Consider the following 19,402-nt stretch of genomic DNA (forward strand, 5'->3'; position numbering starts at 1 on the left):
CAACAGCAAACCCATCAATAACAACTTCACTGACTCTTCTTGGATATTAAAAACGGCTAACATGCCTATTTGCAATAAGAACGACCCCACCATAAATCAGAAAGACTCCTGTGCTCCCCGGGAGGATGGTGGCATTTGCTTCCCCCGGGGTGGGGGTGCTGACTGCCGCGTGGACCTGCTGATGCTTTTACTCACCGTGTCACTATCCTAGTCCACTTTTATTCCAAGTAGCTCTTACCTTGGAATAAAAGGAATAGAAAATATGTGCATTTCTATGATGTAAACTTACCTTTCCAGAGGATATTCTCAGATGAGTCTTTAATAAAATCATTTGTGGCTGTTGTTAACTGGGAGGTCAGACCAAATGAGAGTATAGCTGACGCCTGACAATACAGGTTTGAATTGTATGGGTTCACTTATATGTGGATTTTTTTCCAACCAAATGCAGATGGAAAAATACAGTGTTCACGGGATGTAAAACCCGAATATAAAGGGCCAACTTTTCAAATACGTGGGCTCCGCAGGCTGACTGCAGGACTTGAGCATGCATGGATTTTGGCATCCTTGGGGGTCTTGGGACCAATCCCCCACATATACCAAGACACAACTGTATTTAGTTTCTCTGTCATTTTCAGGCACTGAACAGTATGCGATTTTATCCCATATTACACATCAAAACATCGAATTTAGGCTTAATATATAAAACTGTAATATTTTTATAAATGTATCTTTTTAGCCTTATTCATTTTGAGTTATTATCCCTGCGAATAATACAGCACCTTCTTCATCTAGTGAATGCCAAATTGATTTGTCAATCTGTTGTTTTCCAGTTTTAGAAAGTTCTGATTTAAACATCTCCTTTAAAGACAAGTTACCAAGTCTGCTCATGCCAACTTGCACTAAAGATTTTATTTAAGAGGTCTTTGTTAGTAGAAAAAAGGTAAAGTGGAAATTTTCCTCCCGATGCTTGTCTTGCTTCAGGTTTATACAAATAGGGATGTGATGTTCCTGTTCTGGGGTCCTGGGCTTTTTCTGCTTGAAGTGAATTTAAAGAACTGACAGCCACCTGCGCAGTAATGAGAAGGCAGAACTGCGCTGCATGGCCACACACAGGATCAGCATTGTCAATACGGAACAGCAGGCAGCATGTCCCTCCTGGAGTGCCCACCATGGCCTCCCCATTGTTGTGTACACACATGGTTATCAACAACAAAACACATGTATTTTTACGGGTGAGAAAAGTCAGCTTACTGGCTACCACCACTTCTCAAGTCCCACTGCGATGCAATGTTAACCACAGACACCTGCAGATTATCAGACAACAGGAATACTAACCAACAGTGCATGCATGTTATATATAATATCAAAAGAAATATCTTTTTACTTTTTTTTTCCTCCAATGTTTAAGTTTGGGGGTACATGTGCAGGATGTGTAGGCTTGTTACACAGGTAAACATGTGCCATGAGGGGTGGCTGCACAGATCATCTCATCACCTAGGTATTAAGCCCAGCATCCATTAGCGATTCTTCCTGATGCTCTCCTTCCCCCTCCCCCACCCCCCACAGTCCCCAGTGTGTGTCCTTCCCTGCCATGTGACCCTGTGTTCTCATCATTCAGCTCTGCCTTATAAGTGAGAACATGCAGTATTTGGTTTTCTGTTCCCGTGTTCGTTTGCTGAGGATAATGGCCTCCAACTCCATCCATGTCCCTGCAAAGGACATGATCCAGTTCCTTTTTATGGCTGCATAGTATTCCATGATGTATATATACCACATTTTCTTTACTCAGTCTATCACTGATAAGCATTTAGGTTGATTCCATGTCTTTGCTATTGTGAATAGTGCTGCAGTGAACATATGCATGTAGGTATCTTTATAATAGAATGATTTCTATTCCTTTGGGTAGATTCAATGATGGGATTGCTGGGTCAAATAGTATTTCTGCCTCTAGGTCTCTGAGGAATCACCACACTGTCTTTCACAATTGTTGAACTAATTTACACTCCCGCCAACAGTGTAAAAGTGTTCTTGTTTCTCTGCAACCTCGCCAGCATTTGTTTTTGACTTTTTAATAACAGCTATTCTGATTGGCATGACAGTATCTCATTGTGGTTTTGATTTGCATTTCTCTAATGATCAATGATGTTGAACTTTTCTTCATATGTTTGTTGGCTGCATATATATCCCCCCCCTTTTTTTTTTTTTTTTTTTTTGAGATAGAGTCTCGCTCTATTGCCCAGGCTGGAGTGCAGTGTCATGATCTCCACTCACTGCAAGCTCCGCCTCCCAGGTTCCTGCCACTGCTTCTGCCTCAGCCTCCGGAGTAGTTGGGATTACAGACGCCTGCCACCACGCCCAGCTAATTCTTTTTTTCCTTTTTTTGAGATGGGGTTTCACTGTGTTAGCCAGGATGGTCTCAATCTCCTGACCTCATGATCTGCCTGCCTCAGCCTCCCAAAGTGCTGGGATTACAGGTGTGAGCCACTGTGCCCAGCCACATGTCCTCTTTTGAGAAGTGTCTGTTCATGTCTTTTGCCTACTTTTTAATGGGATTGTTTGTTTTTTCCTGTAAATTTAAGTTCCTTGTAGACTGGATATTAGATCTCTGTCAGATGAATAGATAGTAAAAATTTTCTCCTATTCTGTAGGTTGTTTACTCTGATGATAGTTTATTTTGCTATGCAGAGGCTCTTTAATTAGATCCCATTTGTCAGTTTTTGCTTTTGCTGCATTGCTTTTGGTGTTTTCATCATGAAGTTTTTACCCATGCCTGTGTTCTGAATGGCATTGCCTAGATTTTCTTCTAGGGTTTTTATACTTTTGGGTTTACATTTAAGTCTTTAATCCATCTTGAGTTAATTTTTGTAGATAGTGTAATGAAGGGATCCAGTTTCAATTTTCTGTATGTGGCTCAGTCAGTTATCCCAGCACTGTTAATTAAACAGTGAGTCCTTTCCCTATAGATTTTTTTTGTCAAGTTGGTAAAAGATCAGATGGTTGTAGATGTGTCATCTTATTTCTGAGTTCTCTATTCTGTTCCATTGGTCTATGTTTCTGTTCTTGTATGAGTACCATGCTGTTTTGGTTATGGCAGTCTTGTAGTATAGTTTGAAGTCGGGTAGCGTGATGCCTCCAGCTTTGCCCTTTTTGGTTAGGATTGTCTTGGCTATTCAGGCTCTTTTGGGTTCTGTATGCATTTTAAAATAGTTTTTTTCTAATTCTGTGAGGAATGTCAATGGTAGTTTAATGGGAACAGCATTGAATCTATAAATTACTTTGGGTCATATGGCCATTTTCACAATATTGATTCTTCCTATCCATGAGCATGGAATGGTTCTCCATTTGTTTGTGTCCTCTCTGATTTCTTTGAGCAGTAGTTTTTAGTTCTCCTTGAAGAGGTCCTTCACTTCCCTTGTTAGCTGTATTACCAGGTATTTTATTCTTTTTGTAGCAATTGTGAATGGGAGTTTATTTGTGATTCTCTCTCCTGTTGTTGGTGTATAGGAATACTAGCAATTTTATATCCTGAGACTTTGCTGAAGTTGGTTCCCAGGGATAAAGTCAACTACATCATGGTGGATAAGCTTTTTGATCTGCTGCTGGATTTGGTTTGCCAGTATTTTAGTGAGGATTTTTGCATCAATGTTCATCAAGGATATCGGCCTGAAGTTTTCTCTTTTTGTTCTGTCTATCAGGTTTTGGTATCAAGATGACGCTGGCCTCATAGAACAAGTTAGAAAGGTGTCCTTCCTTTTCAATATTTTGGAATAGTTTCAGCAGAAACAATGCCAGCTCTTCTTTGTACCTCTGGTAGAATTCAGTTGTGAATCCGTCTGGTTCTGGATTTTGTTTGTTTGATCGGTAAACTATTTATTATAGCCTTAATTTCAGAACTCATTATTGGTCTATTCAGGGATTCAATTTCTTCCTGGTTCAGTCCTGGGAAGGTATATGTGTATAAGAATTTATCAATTTCATCTAGATTTTCTAGTTTATGTGCATAGAGGTGCTCATCGTATTCTCTGATGGTTACTTATATTTCTGTGAGGTGAGTGGTGATAACCCGCTTATCATTTCTGATTGTTTTTATTTGATTCTTCTCTCTTCTTTACTAGGGTAGCTAGTGGTCTATTAATTTTTTTCAAAAAAACAGCTCCTGGATTTGATGATTTTTTTTTAAAGGGTTTTTTGTGTCTCTATCTCCTTCAGTTCAGCTCTGATCTTGGTTATTTCTTGTGTTCTGCTAGCTTTGGGGTTTTCTTTTGCTCTTGGTTCTCTAGTTCTTTTACCAGAGATGTCAGGTGGTTAACCTGAGATCTTTCTAGCATTTAGTGCTATAAATTTCCCTCTTAACATTGCTTTAGCTGCATCCCAGAGATTCCGGTACGTTGTCTCTTTGTTCTCATTAATTTCGTTATTTAACCAAGAGTCACTCAGGAGCAGGTTGTTCAATTTCCATGCAGCTGTGTGGTTTTGAGTGAATTTCTTAATCTTGAGATCGAATTTGACTGCTCTGTGGTCTAAGAGACTGTTATGATTTCAACTCTTCTGCATTTGCTGAGAAGTGTTTTACTTCCTATTATGTGATCCATTTTACAGTAAGTGCCGAGCAGCAATGAGAAGAACGTATATTATGCTGAATTTGGGTGGAGAGTTCTGTAGATATCTATCAGGCCCAAGTGATCCAGAGCTGAGTTCAGGTCCCGAATGTCTTCATTAATTTTCTGTCTTGATGATCTGTCTAATATTTGTCAGTGGGGTATTAAAGTCTCCCACTATTATTGTGTGGGAGTCTCTGTGGGTCTCTAAGAACTTGCTTTGTGAATCTGGGTGCTCCTGTACTGGGTGCATATATACATATGATAGTTAGCTCTTCTTGTTAAATTGAAACCTCTAGCATTATGTAATACTCTTGTCTTTTTTTATCTTTGTTGGTTTAAAGTCTGTTTTGTCAGAAACTAGGATTGCAGTCTCTACTTTTTTTCTGTTTTCCATTTGCTTGGTAAATTTTCTTCCAACCCTTTATTTTGAGCCCATGTGTGTCTTTGCACATGAGATGGGTTTCCTGAAGACAGCATATGGATGAGTCTTGGCTTTTTATCCAGCTTGCCATTCTGTGCCTTTTAACTGGGGCATTTAGCCCATTTACGTTTAGGGTTAGTATTGTTATGTGTGAATTTGATCCTGTTATCATGATGCTAGTTGGTTATTTTGCAGACTTGTTTATGTGGTTGCTTCACAGTATCACTGGTCCGCATACTTCAGTGTGTTTTTGTAGTGGCTGGTAATGGTTTTGCCTTTCCATATTTAATGCTTCCTTCAAGAGTTCTTGCAAGGCAAGCCTGTTGGTGACAAATTCCCTAAGCATTTGCTTGTCTGAAAAGGATCTTATTTCTCCTTCACTTATAAAGTTAGTTTGGTTGAATATAAAATTCCGGGTTTGAAATTCTTAATAATGTTGAGTATTGGCCCTCAATCTCTTTTGGCTTATAGAGTTTCTGCTGAGAGGTCCGCTGTTAGTCAGATGGGTTTCCCTTTATAGGTGACCTGGCCTTTCTCTCTGGCTGCCCTTAACATTTTTTCTTTCATTTCAACCTGGAGAAACTGATGATTATGTGTCTTGTGGTTGATCTTCTCATACAGTATCTTACTGGGGTTCTTTGTATTTTCTGAATTTTAAAGTTGGCCTATCTCGCTAGGTTGAGGAAGTTCTCCTGAATGATATCCTAAAGTATGTTTTCCAACTTGGTTCCATTCTCCCATCTTTTTCAGGTACCCAGTCAGTTGTAAGTTTGGTCTCTTCATAATCTCATATTTTTTGGAGGTTTTGTTTATTCCTTTTCATTCTTTTGTCTCTATTCTTGTCTGCCTATCTTAATTCAGGAAGACAGTCTTCAAGCTCTGAGATTCTTTCCTCCACTTGGTCTATTCTGCTACTGATACTTGTGGCTGCACTGTGAAGTTCTTGTGTTGTGTTTTTCAGCTCCATCAAGTTGGTTATGTTCCTCTCTAAACCGGCTATTATGGCTATCAGCTCCTGTAGTTTTATCACATTTCTTAGCTTCTTTGCATTGGATTACAACATGCTCCTTTAGCTTGGCGAAGTTCATTATTAGCCACCTTCTGAAGCCTACTTCTGTCAATTCAGGCGTTTTAGCCTCAGCACAGTTCTGTGTCCTTGCTGGAGAGGTGTTTGCAGTCACGTGGAGGAGAAAAGGCACGTTGGCTTTTTCAGTTTTCAGGATCTTTGCATTGATTCTTTCTCATCTTTATAGGCTTATCTACCTTTGTCTTTGAGGTCTCTAACCCTATCCCTAACCTTTGAATGAGGTTTTCGTGGGGTCTTTTTTGTTGATGTTGTTGTTTTCTGTTTTTCTTTTAACAGGCCATTCTACCGTAGGGCTGTTGCGGTTTGCTGGAGGTCCACTCCAGATGCCAGTTGCCTCATTTCTCCCATACCTGGAGGTACAGCCAGTGAACACTGTGAAACAGCAAAGATGGCAGCCAGCTCCTTCCTCTGGAAGTGCCGTCCTAGCGGTTACTGACCTGTTGCTGGCCCGCACCCACCTGTAGGAGGTGGCTGGAGACCCCTATTGGGAGGACTCACCCAGTCAGGAGAACAGGATCAGGGATCTGGCTGCTTTTTGGTAGAGCTGATGTGCTGCACTAGAGGTGAGGGTCCCTTCCTCGTCTGGACTGCCGGTATTCTCCAAAGCTGGCAGGCTGGAGCAGGTGAGTTGACTGAACTGAGGCCTCCCCTCTTCCTGGGAACCTGGACCCATCTAAGGCAGACTCCAATTCACTGCCATTGGCTGGCTAGGATTCCAAGCCAGTGGGTCTTAAATTGTGAGGTGACATGGAAGCAGAGCCTGCAGAATGATGCCGTTCGGCTCCCTGGATTCAGCCCCTTTCCTAGGGATATGTACGGACAGATTTCTTGTCTTGCCAGGGATCCCAGAGCCGGAGTATGTAAAACTCTTGGGTCTCTGTGTATGCCTGAGTGGCTGCTCTGCTGAGACTCCAAACAGCTCTGTGTATTGGACCCTAGGCCCTGGTGGCATGGGCTCATGAAGGGATCTGATACACGGGTTGCAAAGATCCATGGGAGAAGCATGGTTTCCCAGGCAGGGTCGCACAATCATTCATGGCTTCCCCTGGCTGGGGGTGGGGGTTCCTTTGGCTCCATACTGTTCCCAGGTGGGGCCCTGCTCTCCACCCCTGGTTTACTTTGTTCTCTGTGGGTTGTGTTGTTTGCCTAGTCAGTCCCAATGTGAAAATCTGAGCATTTCAGTTGAAAGTGTTGAATTCACTTGCCCGTTTTTGTTCCTCTCTGTGACAGCTATGGACCGTGGCTTTTCTAATCGGCCATCTTGGATTCATCTCCTCTCTTTTTACATTTACATTTTAAATAGTCCTGCCATCCTATATTAATTTATAATCTTCTATGTCTTGAGCAAATAAAGAAGTAATCTGCTCAAAATGATAATGCAAAAACTAAGGTTTACATGGCATGTGCATGTGAAACCAATAATGCAGCAATAAAACCTCTAAGCACTACTCAGCCATATTATGTCTTACAAAATGCAAAATGTAGAGCAAGCTATAGAATGGGCAGAGCCAAGAGGACATTTAGAAAGAAAAAATCAGTCCAAGATTCCCTTGAGACGTAATTCCACAACAAGAGTACATTTCTTAAAGACAATCAATAATTTGTAAAGTAAATTCAGGTTTGAAAAAAGAATTATATAATTTTCTAATCCGGGAACACTGAATGGCTATGCCAATGGAGACCCACCATATAGGGAGGTCAGAGAAGCCGGGACGATGGCTTGAAGGAGTGAAGAAAGCTTATGAGATGTCTCGACAGCCTGAAGAAGTAGATACTTTGTCCACAGTGGGACAAAAATCATCTTAAATCACAGAGCTAGGGAGGGAGGTGGGGGGGAGCGATGCAGAGAAAGAGGGGCTGGGAGATGGGAGCGTTCTCAGCCTTTCTCTTACTAAAGGTATCCAAGCAATATTGTGCATGTAGAAAACTATTAAAAAGGTGAATCTTTTAACTGACCTTTATGATTTTCACATATAAACTAGGTATAAAGCTAATGCAAAAGAAACAGTCCACCTTGTTGAGTGAGACTAAAACGAAGGTTCTAGCACTACAATGCCTAGCGCAGCTGGATGGGAGGACATAAATGATGAAGGTCATGACACCACCAGCTGATATCGTCCCAACAGCCCTAGGAAGCAGCTACTATGATTATCTCCTTTTCAGATTAGAAAATGAAGGCACATAATCAGTAAACATTTGCTGGATGATGGAATGAAACTGACAGAGGAAAAAGCTGAAGTAATCTGCCCAGAGGCAAAGAGCTACGAGAAGCTAGGTCTCTAGCTGGTCCCTTCTCACCTTTACACTAAAACCCAGAAACAAGAACCACCACCCAAACAATGCCACGAGGACAGAGGAGGTACACTATGGTCCACAAAGTTGGAGAAAGTTTAGTCAAGGCCAAAGCAGCTTCCATCACCTGCAAGATTTCCTAAGTCTCTAATACAATCTCTAAGTCTCCATTGTATTAGTGACAAGAGTTTCTCGTACGTATTTTGCCATACAATCTTCTTTTTAGTTTTAGAGCACCTCAGAGGACTAATAATGTTCCATGGAACAGACACTGGAAAAAGACGATCCGGGACACCAGCCATGGCGATATTCCACACACTCCCCATCATAAAGTAAGCGCAGGCTACAGCGACTAGAATGGGCAGCTGGACATTACCTGCACAAAGAGGTAGATCAAGAGGCAGCACAAAGCTTGAAATGGGCTTTCGACAGCCTGCAGTTCTTCTCTTGAGGAGGAAAGGTTGAAACAGGCGAGGAGTGTGTCCAAGCGCCGAACCTGCATTTCTGGCTCTTGATTCAGCCATAATATTTTCAAACTAGGCGTTCCCCCTAGTTAGGAAAAAAAGTCCATTAACTATTGTTCTTTGCAGCACAGAGTTATAATATGCTCCTTGTAGAAATACAGTGAAAGGAAACAAATCTCGTCCCTTCCTGATGTAAAACGAACTAGGAAGTAAACATGATCAGATTCCTGTTTTTTTAAACGCCCAAACCTAAAGGGCTGGCATACGTACGTTTCAACGAAAACATTCCTTCTTTTTTTAATGACTAAATTGTGAGGGATACTGCACTTCCAACCGTTAAGAATGCTTTCAGAGCATCTTTCAAATGCACTGTCTCAAGGATACAACAAGGCACGGCCGCCCTGCAGTATCACAGCTCTGATGGGGCACTTGGATGAAACGCCATCCATCTACCCCTTTAGTTTGCTCTCTTACTCTCCTAAATTAATGGTTTTCAATCCTTCATGTGGAAAAGAATCAACTGTAGAGATTATTTTAAAAAATGCATTTTCCTGGGATCTATATGCAGAAACTCTGATTTGATTTGACAGGTATGGGTTCCTGGAAGTCTGCATTTTCACAACGCAGAAGACTTGCAAGCAATCTGTGAACCCCAGGCTTTGGAAAGCACTTTCCTAAAACTATTAAACAAACAGAAATTCCTAAAATGTAATTTTTAGTGTTTCACTTCTATATTTTATATATACGTTTAAATTATTAAAATCAAAAGAAAAAAGCCCTTACTCATTTACTTAAGCCATGACAAATGATGACGACTTACGCAGAGTTGCAGATGCAGGTGCAGCTCTGCTTCCACACTGACAAACAGAAAGGTGCCGTTCATAAGGTCAGACTTGTTCATCTGTGACTGGCGAGATGGCCTCCCTTGCTATCCACAGCTGTGATTTTCTGTGAGGGCCACTTGACAATAAAATATATGCCAAAAGCTCAACGCTGGCTGGGATCTAAATGTCCCTTTTGTTTACTAAGGAAACAGAACCTACTAACCAAATGGCTTCAGAGTCAAATGACCTAAAAAAGGAAATTCTTCTCTTTCTTTTCTTACGTTTCCCACGATGGCAGTGATTACCCTCAGGGGTATATTTCCCGCCATCAGAAGTGAAACAACTCAACAAAACTCACTTGAATTCCAAAATGGCTGAAGTATTCCCTCCACCTGATAAGCTTTTTTTCTCTAAAGAGAAAGAAAACACTAAAGATAATTAGCCAACACAAAACAACCCTATGGCAGTAGTACTTGAGAGATGAGTCCGAGACAATCACAAGTGTCAGTAATTGCTTCTTAGAAACATACTTTCAGGAGAATAATCAACTCAGGCAACGTGTGCAGCCTCGGGACTGTGGAATACAGTGCAGCAATTCCTCAAGAGTCTAGACACAGAAATACCATTTGACCCAGCAATCCCATTACTAGGTATATACCCAAAGGTATAAATCTTTCTACCATAAAGACACATGCACATATATGTTTACTGCGGCACTATTCACAATAACAAAGACTTGGAACCAAAACAAATGCCCATCAATGATAGACTGGATAAACAAAATGTGGCACATATACACCACAGAATACTATTCAGCCATAAAAAAGAATGAGTTCATGTCCTTTGCAGGGACATGGATGAAGCTGGAAACCCTAATTCTCAGCTAACTCACACAAGAACAGAAAACCAAACACCGCATGTTCTCACTCGTAAGTGGAAGTTGAACAATGAGAGCACATGGACACAGGGAGGGGAATAACACACACCGGGTCCTGTTGGGGGGTCGGGGGCAAGGGGAGGGAGAGCATTAGGACAAATACCTAATGCATATGGGGCTTAAAACCTAGATGATGGGCTGATAGTTGCAGCAAGCCACTATGGCACATGTATACCTCTGTAACAATCCTACAAGTTCCGCACATGTATCCCAGAACTCAAATTTTAAAAAAAAACAAAAATACTCAAAAAACTCTGACTACGCATATGCAAAGTGAATCTTTAGATGAGCAACTTCCAAAGCCTATTTATAATAAGCAAAAAAATTCATTCATATATAAACAGAATACATTTACATCCCAATCCATCAAACTCTATACTTATACGGATAAGTATTCTAATTTCACGCTTGCAAAAATGACATCATTACACCACTCCCATCTGATGCATTCAACAGTGAAAGTGGCTATAAAAAGTAGTAAATGCAAAATTTAACCCTTGTGACTCTAATGTGAATTTGTTAACACATTTGACAAAGCTTCACACTATTTTTTACAAGTTGGTGAAAAACCACTTTTGAGATTTTAACCGATTTATGTTGATCTGCGATGGTCGGGGTGGTTTCAGACACTGGCAGCCACATAAGCAGAGCCCCCACCAAGGCCAGGCACAGGTACACCCACACACCAGCTTCCTTAAGTGCATGTGCGCACACACACACACACACACCCCAGCTTTCTTAAGTGCATGTGCGCGCACATACACACACCCCAGCTTCCTTAAGTGCATGTGCACACACACACACCCCCCAGCTTCCTTTTACCACTCACAGAAGCCTCCAAGACTTGTTGAGACTTTCTTGACTGACCTGTATTCAACAAGGGTCAGATGAAAACCTTCAACAATGTATGTAAGAGGAGGTGAACAAGAAAGCCACTGCAACTGTTTGATAGCAAATGACAGACTGAATCAAATACGTGGTCTTTTTTTCATGAAATGCATGACTTACCCTCATTTCATTTTGTAAAATAGTCTTCTAAGATATTCTGCAATTCTGGTAAATCAAATGTGTATAACCAAGAAATACTAAGCTTTCTGATTGTTGAACACCACTTTAAAAAGGTCCTTCGAGATAGACAAATTACCAATTAGATGTGTGCATTAGTCTTCCTAGGTTTCTAAAATAAGGATATGCTTAAAGTAACTTAAACAATGACACTTACAAGAGAAAAAAAGCTACCAGCACTTTGAAAATGAAGAATTGACAAATCTACAATTCTGGAGACTGAAAAGGCAATTTCAAATGCTTGCCTTTGGTATGGGCCAAGACTCCCACCCAAAGAATGGAGAATGTCAGGAAAGTGAGTAAGAGGAGTGAGAGCAGTGTGCTGGGAAAGGGCAGACACACATGCACAGATCAAGGACCTTCACGAGCTGGGTTTGGGAAATGGAAGCTAAACTGCGTTATCAGAAACATCATCTTCCATGATATATTGTAAAGGAAATGAAATGTAGTATCCTGTAGACATGCTCCCACACGCACACATGGAAAGGAAGTGTAGTATATACGTCCTGTAGACATGCTCCCACACGCACACATGGAAAGGAAGTGTAGTATATATGTCCTGTAGACAGGCTCCCACACGCACACATATAAAGGAAGTGTAGTATATATATGTCCTGTAGACATGCTCCCACACGCATACATATAAAGATGGGGCTCATACGCTGGGCAGTGGCTCACACCTGTAACCCCAACATTTTGGGAGGCAGAAGCGGATGGATCACTTGAGGCCAGGAATTTGACCAGCCAGGCCAACAAAGCAAAACCCAGTTTCTACTAAAAATACAAAAATTAGGGTGTGGTGGCATGTGCCTGTAGTCCCAGCTACTCAGGACGCAGAGGTTGCAGTGAGCTGAGATTGTGCCACTGCACTCCAGTCTGGGCAACAGAGCGAGACTCTGTTTCAAAAAAAAAAAAAAAAAATGGTGAGGCCCACAGAAATACACACATGTATATAAGCTCCCCGAATAAAACAAACCAGTGTCTTGGTCCATCTGAGATGCTACGGCAAAACACCATAAATGAGGTAGCTTATAACAGTAGAAAATTTCTGGAGGCTGGAAGTCCAAGATCAAGGTGCCAGCATGGTTAATTTCTGGTGAGGCCCTGCTTCCTGGTTCACAGACAGCACACGGCACCTTCACACCAAACAAGGGGCCTCTTTTATAAGGGCAGGAATCGCATCTCATCACCTCTTTCCCTCCCAAAGGCCCACCTCCAAATACCATCACATTAGTGATTAAGTTTTCAACACAGGAATTTGGCAGGGGGCGGGGGGGGGTTACAAACATTCAAACCATAGCACCCAGGAATGAGATTTCTTTTTCTGCTCCCTGGCTGGTTAATTTTGATTATTTCCCCTTCCTAATTTTTCACTAATTTTTATCGTTTTTTCCTGCACTTCCACTTTGTTGAAAAATACTTGTGATTTCCTTTTATTTCTACAATTCAGGAAAGCAAACATTAAATCACACGTGCTGTCAGAGGAAAAAGCCTTTAAAAAAGAAAAAGAACATGGGCCACTATATTGAAAAACTCACTGAAAATGTAGCACTCATGAGATTACCCTAATTAAAACTGTCTTAGAAGAACAACGAAAATCAGGTATGGGTGTCATTCGGGAAAAACCGGCTCTAATGGTGCGACAAGAAGCTTTTGCAGGTTTTCCTGACAGGTGGAAGGGGAGGGCCCATCGGCAGGATCTCACTTTTTTTTTTGAGACGGAGTCTTGCTGTTGTCGCCTGGGCCGGAGTGCAATGGCGTGACCTCAGCTCACTGCAACCTCCGCCTCCAGGGTTCCAGCAATTCTCCTACCTCAGCCTCCTGAGTAGTTGAGATTACAGGCGCCTGCCACCACACCCGGCTAATTTTTGTATTTTTAGTAGAGACAGGGTTTCACCATATTGGCCAGGCTGGTCTCAAACTCCTGACCTCAGGTGACCCACCTGCCATGGCCTCCCAAAGTGCTGGGATTACAGGTGTGACCCCCACCCCGCCCGGCTGATCTCACTGTTTTTAATCGTATGCTGTATTCTGTGAATATACTTGTGACAGGAAATTGGATGCTCTGTTTTCCATTTTCGTTTAAAATCATTTCGCAATATTCCTCATAGATACTGAAAAGCATTTTAAATTTAAAATATTCTCTTTTTAATTATCGCTAATGCAAGTGTAAATAAAGAGTCATCCATTGAAATAACCTGGAATAAAAATTCAGTAATAGTTGTGGAAACCAGTGTGTTTGAGACGTGGCCCTCCATGTAAAAGTTCAAATCCTATGTCCACAGTAACAGCTGTGGAAATGAGTGTGTCTGAGACGTGGCCCTCCGTGTAAAAGTTCAAATCCAATTTCTAGATTAACAGCTGTGAAAAAGAGTGTGTCTGAGACGTGGCCCTCCGTGTAAAAGTTCAAATCCAATTTCTAGAGCAACAGCTGTGAAAAAGAGTGTGTTTGAGACGTGGCCCTCCGTGTAAAAGTTCATATCCTATGTCTAGAGTAACAGCTGTGGAAATGAGTGTGTCTGAGACGTGGCCCTCCGTGTAAAAGTTCAAATCCAATTTCTAGAGTAACAGCTGTGAAAAAGAGTGTGTTTGAAACGTGGCCCTCCGTGTAAAAGTTCAAATCTTATGTCTAGAGTAACAGCTGTGGAAATGAGTGTGTCTGAGACGTGGCCCTCCGTATGAAAATTCAAATCCAATTTCTAGAGCAACAGCTGTGGAAATGAGTGTGTCTGAGACGTGGCCCTCCGTGTAAAAGTTCAAATCCAATTTCTAGAGTAATAGCTGTGGAAAAGAGTGTGTTTGAGACGTGGCCCTTCGTGTAGGGCACAGGCTTCTGGAGTTCCTTCCAGAAGAGAACCCAACGTGTGGTCCACGGTGCTACACACACGCTTTCCCACTCCTGGAGTGCAACAGAGGATGTTTTCACAAGCTCTGAAGTAGTCTCTCTAATACACAATTTCTGGAATTTATTAAAACATTACATAGAGTGGCCTTTAAAATTAACTCTTGACACAAGGACGAATCGTCAAATGTTCTCTTTAATTCAAACAATGAAGAGAGATGTAATAGTCATTTTCCATATTATATTTGGAAAGATACTATAAGATGAAAATTACATATATAATAAAACATTTTTGGAAAATTATTTTGGCTATCCTTTAAAAAATGCTGCTTAACGTAAAAACAAATGTCAATGCATTTTAATTACGTTTCTGTGATAAGTACTTTTAAGGTTTTAGTCTAAAATTGATTGATTAACAGAATAAGGAACACTCCCTACAACAGCTTTTCTCAACTTCTCTCTCAATACAATTCCATTTATTTAAAAACCATTTATAGTGCTCAGATCCATACTTGGTAAATTACAGGTTCATGTGATGGAGAATAATAGCAACACCAGAGAATTCAATGTATATGAAAATGGAATAGCAAAACTGTAGGAAAATATTTGTTCCGTGAAACAATGATGTGAGCCACTAAAAATAAACTCTGAAGCTTAGCCTCCTCTTCCTTAACTGTTTGTATGTAGAACCCTACCCCGACACTTGTACATTCCTGACCTGTTTCAGATACTACGAACTCACAGAAAGAAAGGCTGTTCTTTGGATATACTTCAGCTAATCTGTAGGTGAACTTTGTTTTTCCTTACCTCTCATTAAGTTTTAAGATACTACTCATGAAAATATAACCTTTTTTCCAGTTAAAATAACCCTCCTTTATCTTCTCTTTCTGGTTCCAGAACTCATCAAAATATACTTTCAGTGGTGGGGAAAAGATAAGATTGTTGATTCCAGCAGAATATCAAGAATCTATCCTGCTAAACTCCATGGACGTCTACCAAGCAATAACTAGGGCACTGGGGCTGTGGCAGCAACATGCCCTGACCACGGCCATCCTTCTGTCTCTTTTCTCTCCCCACTGCTGTGGACCTGGACCAGGGTGGTGGAGAAAGAGGCAGAGCACCGCCGCAGATGGTCCAGGGTAAACCTGCCACAGCATCTTCCTTCCATTATTTTAGGACTTTATTAGATGAATACATTAATCATGAGCCAAGAGTTTAAATAAAAACTAGCATTTGTGCAGTTCTGGTAAAAGATGCTTTCCATAACTGATCCATTCTTAGACTTTTATCATAGAATGGAAAGATCTGTGGTTCATTTAAAGAAAGGCTGTCTGTACCTGGAACAGTCATCTGCAGTGGCCTGACGAGGTCCGGGTGCCTCAGTGGGTTCCCAGGATATACAAACCACTCCTTGACAGCGGGGCAGGTGCTGGCAACATCTGAAGAAAAAGAGTTGGGTCAGTAGATGTGCAAGAGCACGCGTCGCCAAGCTCACAGTGTCACAGACCCAGCTCTGCCCAGGTGGCCAATTCAAAGTCCATAAATAGGTGAGCTCTCAAATCCAAGGTGACTAAGTAACCTTAGTTATCCAACAATTAATTTCTTATCCTCCAATCTGAAGGTAATCTGTTCATTCCATCAAGAACCATACTCTGTGGAACCGACAAAATCCTCAAGATAATCTGGGTAAGTAAACAATAATATGGGAGAGAGAGTTTACCATGTTAATGACTCCTACGATGTCCTTCCTCCCTACCCCCCTCACACTGTTCCAGAAAACACTTAAAGAAAACTACTGGAATTTGACAGTCAACACGGATACAGTTCTTTAAAGCAAGACCAGGTAAAGAAGACAGTGGGTGTAGCTGAGGAACTCTAAAGGGAGGAGGTCAGCAGAGAGCAGGTGCTTACGGGGGAAGGGAAGAAGAGGTGGTGTCCCCAGATGCCAGACATTCCAGCACAAATGTGATCATCAGTCAGACAGCTGGTCAAGTTGGGCAGAGGGCTTCGATGTGGGGCAAAGAGAGGCAGTGGGCTGGATCCAGGGCTGGGGGAAGCAGGCCTTGATGAAGAGAAGAAGAGGGGGCACTTTTCTATAAAAGAGCTGAGAAATGAAGTGGAGAGATGTTCCCTTAAAGTAGAAGAAAAAGACAAAAATAGGAATCAAAGATGAAGAAAGAGAGTACCAATCCAGGGAGCCCCACCTGCATTTCACAGCAGTTCTAGGAGAGAACTGAGACAACAGAGATTTGCTAAACACAGGATAAAGAGAACATCTCAAAACCTTCTAAGAAAAAAAGAGTCAGCAAAAAAGGAACATGAATCACTCCAGCACTGGACTTTGCACTCGGCATTATCAGCACCTGTGATGCCACAGGACCGTGGCGGTGGCTGTGATGAAGGAGAGTTGCTGAGCAGGGGACCGTGGCGGTGGCTGTGATGGAGCCACTGAGCAGGGGACCGTGGCGATGGCTGTGATGGAGAGTTACTGAGCAGGGGACCGTGGCGGTGGCTGTGATGGAGCCACTGGGCAGGGGACCGTGGTGGTGGGCGCTTGCGAATGGGCAGAGCCACCAACCTGCCTTCCTGCCGTCAACACCAGAACTGAAGAAAGGGTTCTAGTGACTGCATTCATGTGATGGACGATGGGCGGGGCCAGATTGTTATCCCAGGCAGAAGGGAAACAACCCTCTATCACGCCAATTTTCTGCCCACAGGCACTGTCCAGATTGTATCCTAGTGAGGGAGGTAGTCCTCACATGAGGACACAGAGACTGGAGATCAAGACTGCTGAGGCCACGATCTGCAGGACAGAGCACCAGAGAGAGAGCAGGGCAGCGTGCAGACCCAAGTGCTCTTTAGCCTCCGGCTGAAGAGAGAGCTGTCAGGTTTAGGGTAAGACTCAGAGAAGCCAGGCAAGGTCCTGGGGCTGACCAACCAATGGAGCTTGCATGGGGCTTGAAGACAGCGGAGTGTCCACCACCAGCAAACATGAAGAGGCCTCGTCCTACACCTCGGGCACTCTGGTGACAGCCCGGGAGGCCCTGTCTCAGGAGTAGGCCTGTGCTAGCGGTAAAGTGAAAGCCACAACGGACACAGCCTAATAAAGTTTAAAGGTAAGTCTCGGAAGGAGCAGGCAGAGCAACTGCCTGACAGAACAAAACTCAACACTCTTCTTAGTATCCAAAATGTTCTAGCATCCAATCAAAAAACGCTAGACGTGAAAGTAAGCAAAACTATGTGGACCCTGTGGGAGGAAGTCAATAAATGGCCCAGAGGAAGAGGCAAGAGACTGAGAAAGACAAAATCTTATTTTAAAAATGCTCATCTCTTCCAAATTTGATAGGAAATATCAACCCATAGATTTAGGAAGCTCAAGAATCCCATGAAGGGAGCAGAGTGAACCTTACTTAAAATCCAGCAAACAGGAGAGGAATTGTAAAGACAGCCAGAGGAAAAAAAGCCATGATACACATGGGGAACAATGATAAAGATGAGCCTTGTTGTCTCGTAAGAAAGTACACAAGCCAGGAGAAAATATAGAACTACCTAAAATTCTATATGCAGCAAAACTGTACCCCCCCAAACAAAGATGAAATACAGCCCCGCAGGGCATAACAATAATCCGGTTAGTGACGGACTGTATACACATTCCTGGTGACGCCTTGATGATCCTGACCCCGTGGAGTCCTAGACTAAATTTGTGTGTTTGTGTCTGAGTTTTTAACAAAGAAGTTTAAAAAAATTAAAAATTTCTAAAGTATGAATTCAGGAGGTAGAGTTAAAAAATTTTCCAATAGAAAAAGGCTTATACAATGACGTAAAGAATTTTTTGTCCAGTTGTATAATGTATTTGTATTTTAAGTTAGGTGTTAATTACAAAAGAGTCAAAAAGTTAAATAAATTTAAGTTTATAAAGTAAAAAAGTTAGAGTAAGGTTAATTTATTGTTGAGGAAAGAAATATTTTTTATGAATGTATGATAGCCCTAAGTGTGCAGTATGTATAAAGCCTACAGCAGTGTACGGTCGTGTCCTGGCTTCCCATTCACTCTCCACTCACTCACTGGAGTCACTGGAGCAGCCGCGTGTGCAGTGTGTATAAAGCCTACAGCAGTGTACGATCATGTCCTGGCCTTCCCATTCACTCTCCATTCGCTCACCCAGCGGACTCATCAGAGCAGCCCCTGTGTGCAGTGAGTATAAAGCCTACAGCAGTGTACGATCATGTCCTCGCTTCCCATTCACTCCCCACTCGCTCACCAGCCTCACCAAAGCAGCCTGCGTGTGCAGTGTGTATAAAGCCTACAGCCGTATATGGTCATGTCCTGCCTTCCCATTCACTCCCCACTCACTCATGGACTCACGAGAGCAGCCTGTGTGTGCAGTGTGTATAAAGCCTATAATTTAAAGTGGGTATTGGCAAACTACCAGCTAATGGGTCAAATCTGCCTGCTTTTATACAGTCTGAAAACTAATAATGTTTTTCATATTTTTTTAATGGTTGGAAAAAAATGTTTTTAAGAATATTTTGTGACTCCTGAGAATTATACTCTCTAAAATTCAAGTTTTGGCCTGGAGCAGTAACTTGCATCTGTAATCCCAACACTTTGGGATGTTGAGGTGGGAGGAGCGCTTGAGGTTAGGAGTTTGAGACCAGCCTAGGTAACACAGCGAGATCCTATCTCTTCAAAAAAAAATTTTTTTTAATTAGCTGGGTGTGGTGGCGCATGACTGTCATCTCAGTTACTCAAGAGGCTGAGGCAAGAGGACCCCTTCAGCCTTGGAGCTGAAGGCTGAAGTGAACTGTGATGGTGCCACTGCACTCCAGCCTGGGCAACAGAGTGAGACGCTGTCTCTGAAAAATAAAT

General features: G+C 42.1%; 1 protein-coding gene across 2 annotated transcripts in view; it reads right to left on the minus strand.

The window, feature by feature from the left end:
• Window positions 1–19,402, minus strand: part of FAM120B (family with sequence similarity 120B) — a 95,570-nt gene that overhangs the window by 42,821 nt on the left and 33,347 nt on the right. For both annotated transcript variants that reach the window (XM_025382633.1, XM_025382634.1), the window contains 2 exons: window positions 15,871–15,972; window positions 8,778–8,950 (listed from right to left, as the gene is read on the minus strand). In XM_025382633.1, the coding sequence (XP_025238418.1) occupies window positions 8,778–8,950; window positions 15,871–15,972 (275 nt within the window). The remainder of the gene's footprint in view (window positions 1–8,777; window positions 8,951–15,870; window positions 15,973–19,402) is intronic.

The sequence above is a fragment of the Theropithecus gelada genome, chromosome 4 (assembly GCF_003255815.1).
Source record: "Theropithecus gelada isolate Dixy chromosome 4, Tgel_1.0, whole genome shotgun sequence".
Classification (NCBI taxonomy): Eukaryota; Metazoa; Chordata; class Mammalia; order Primates; family Cercopithecidae; genus Theropithecus; species Theropithecus gelada.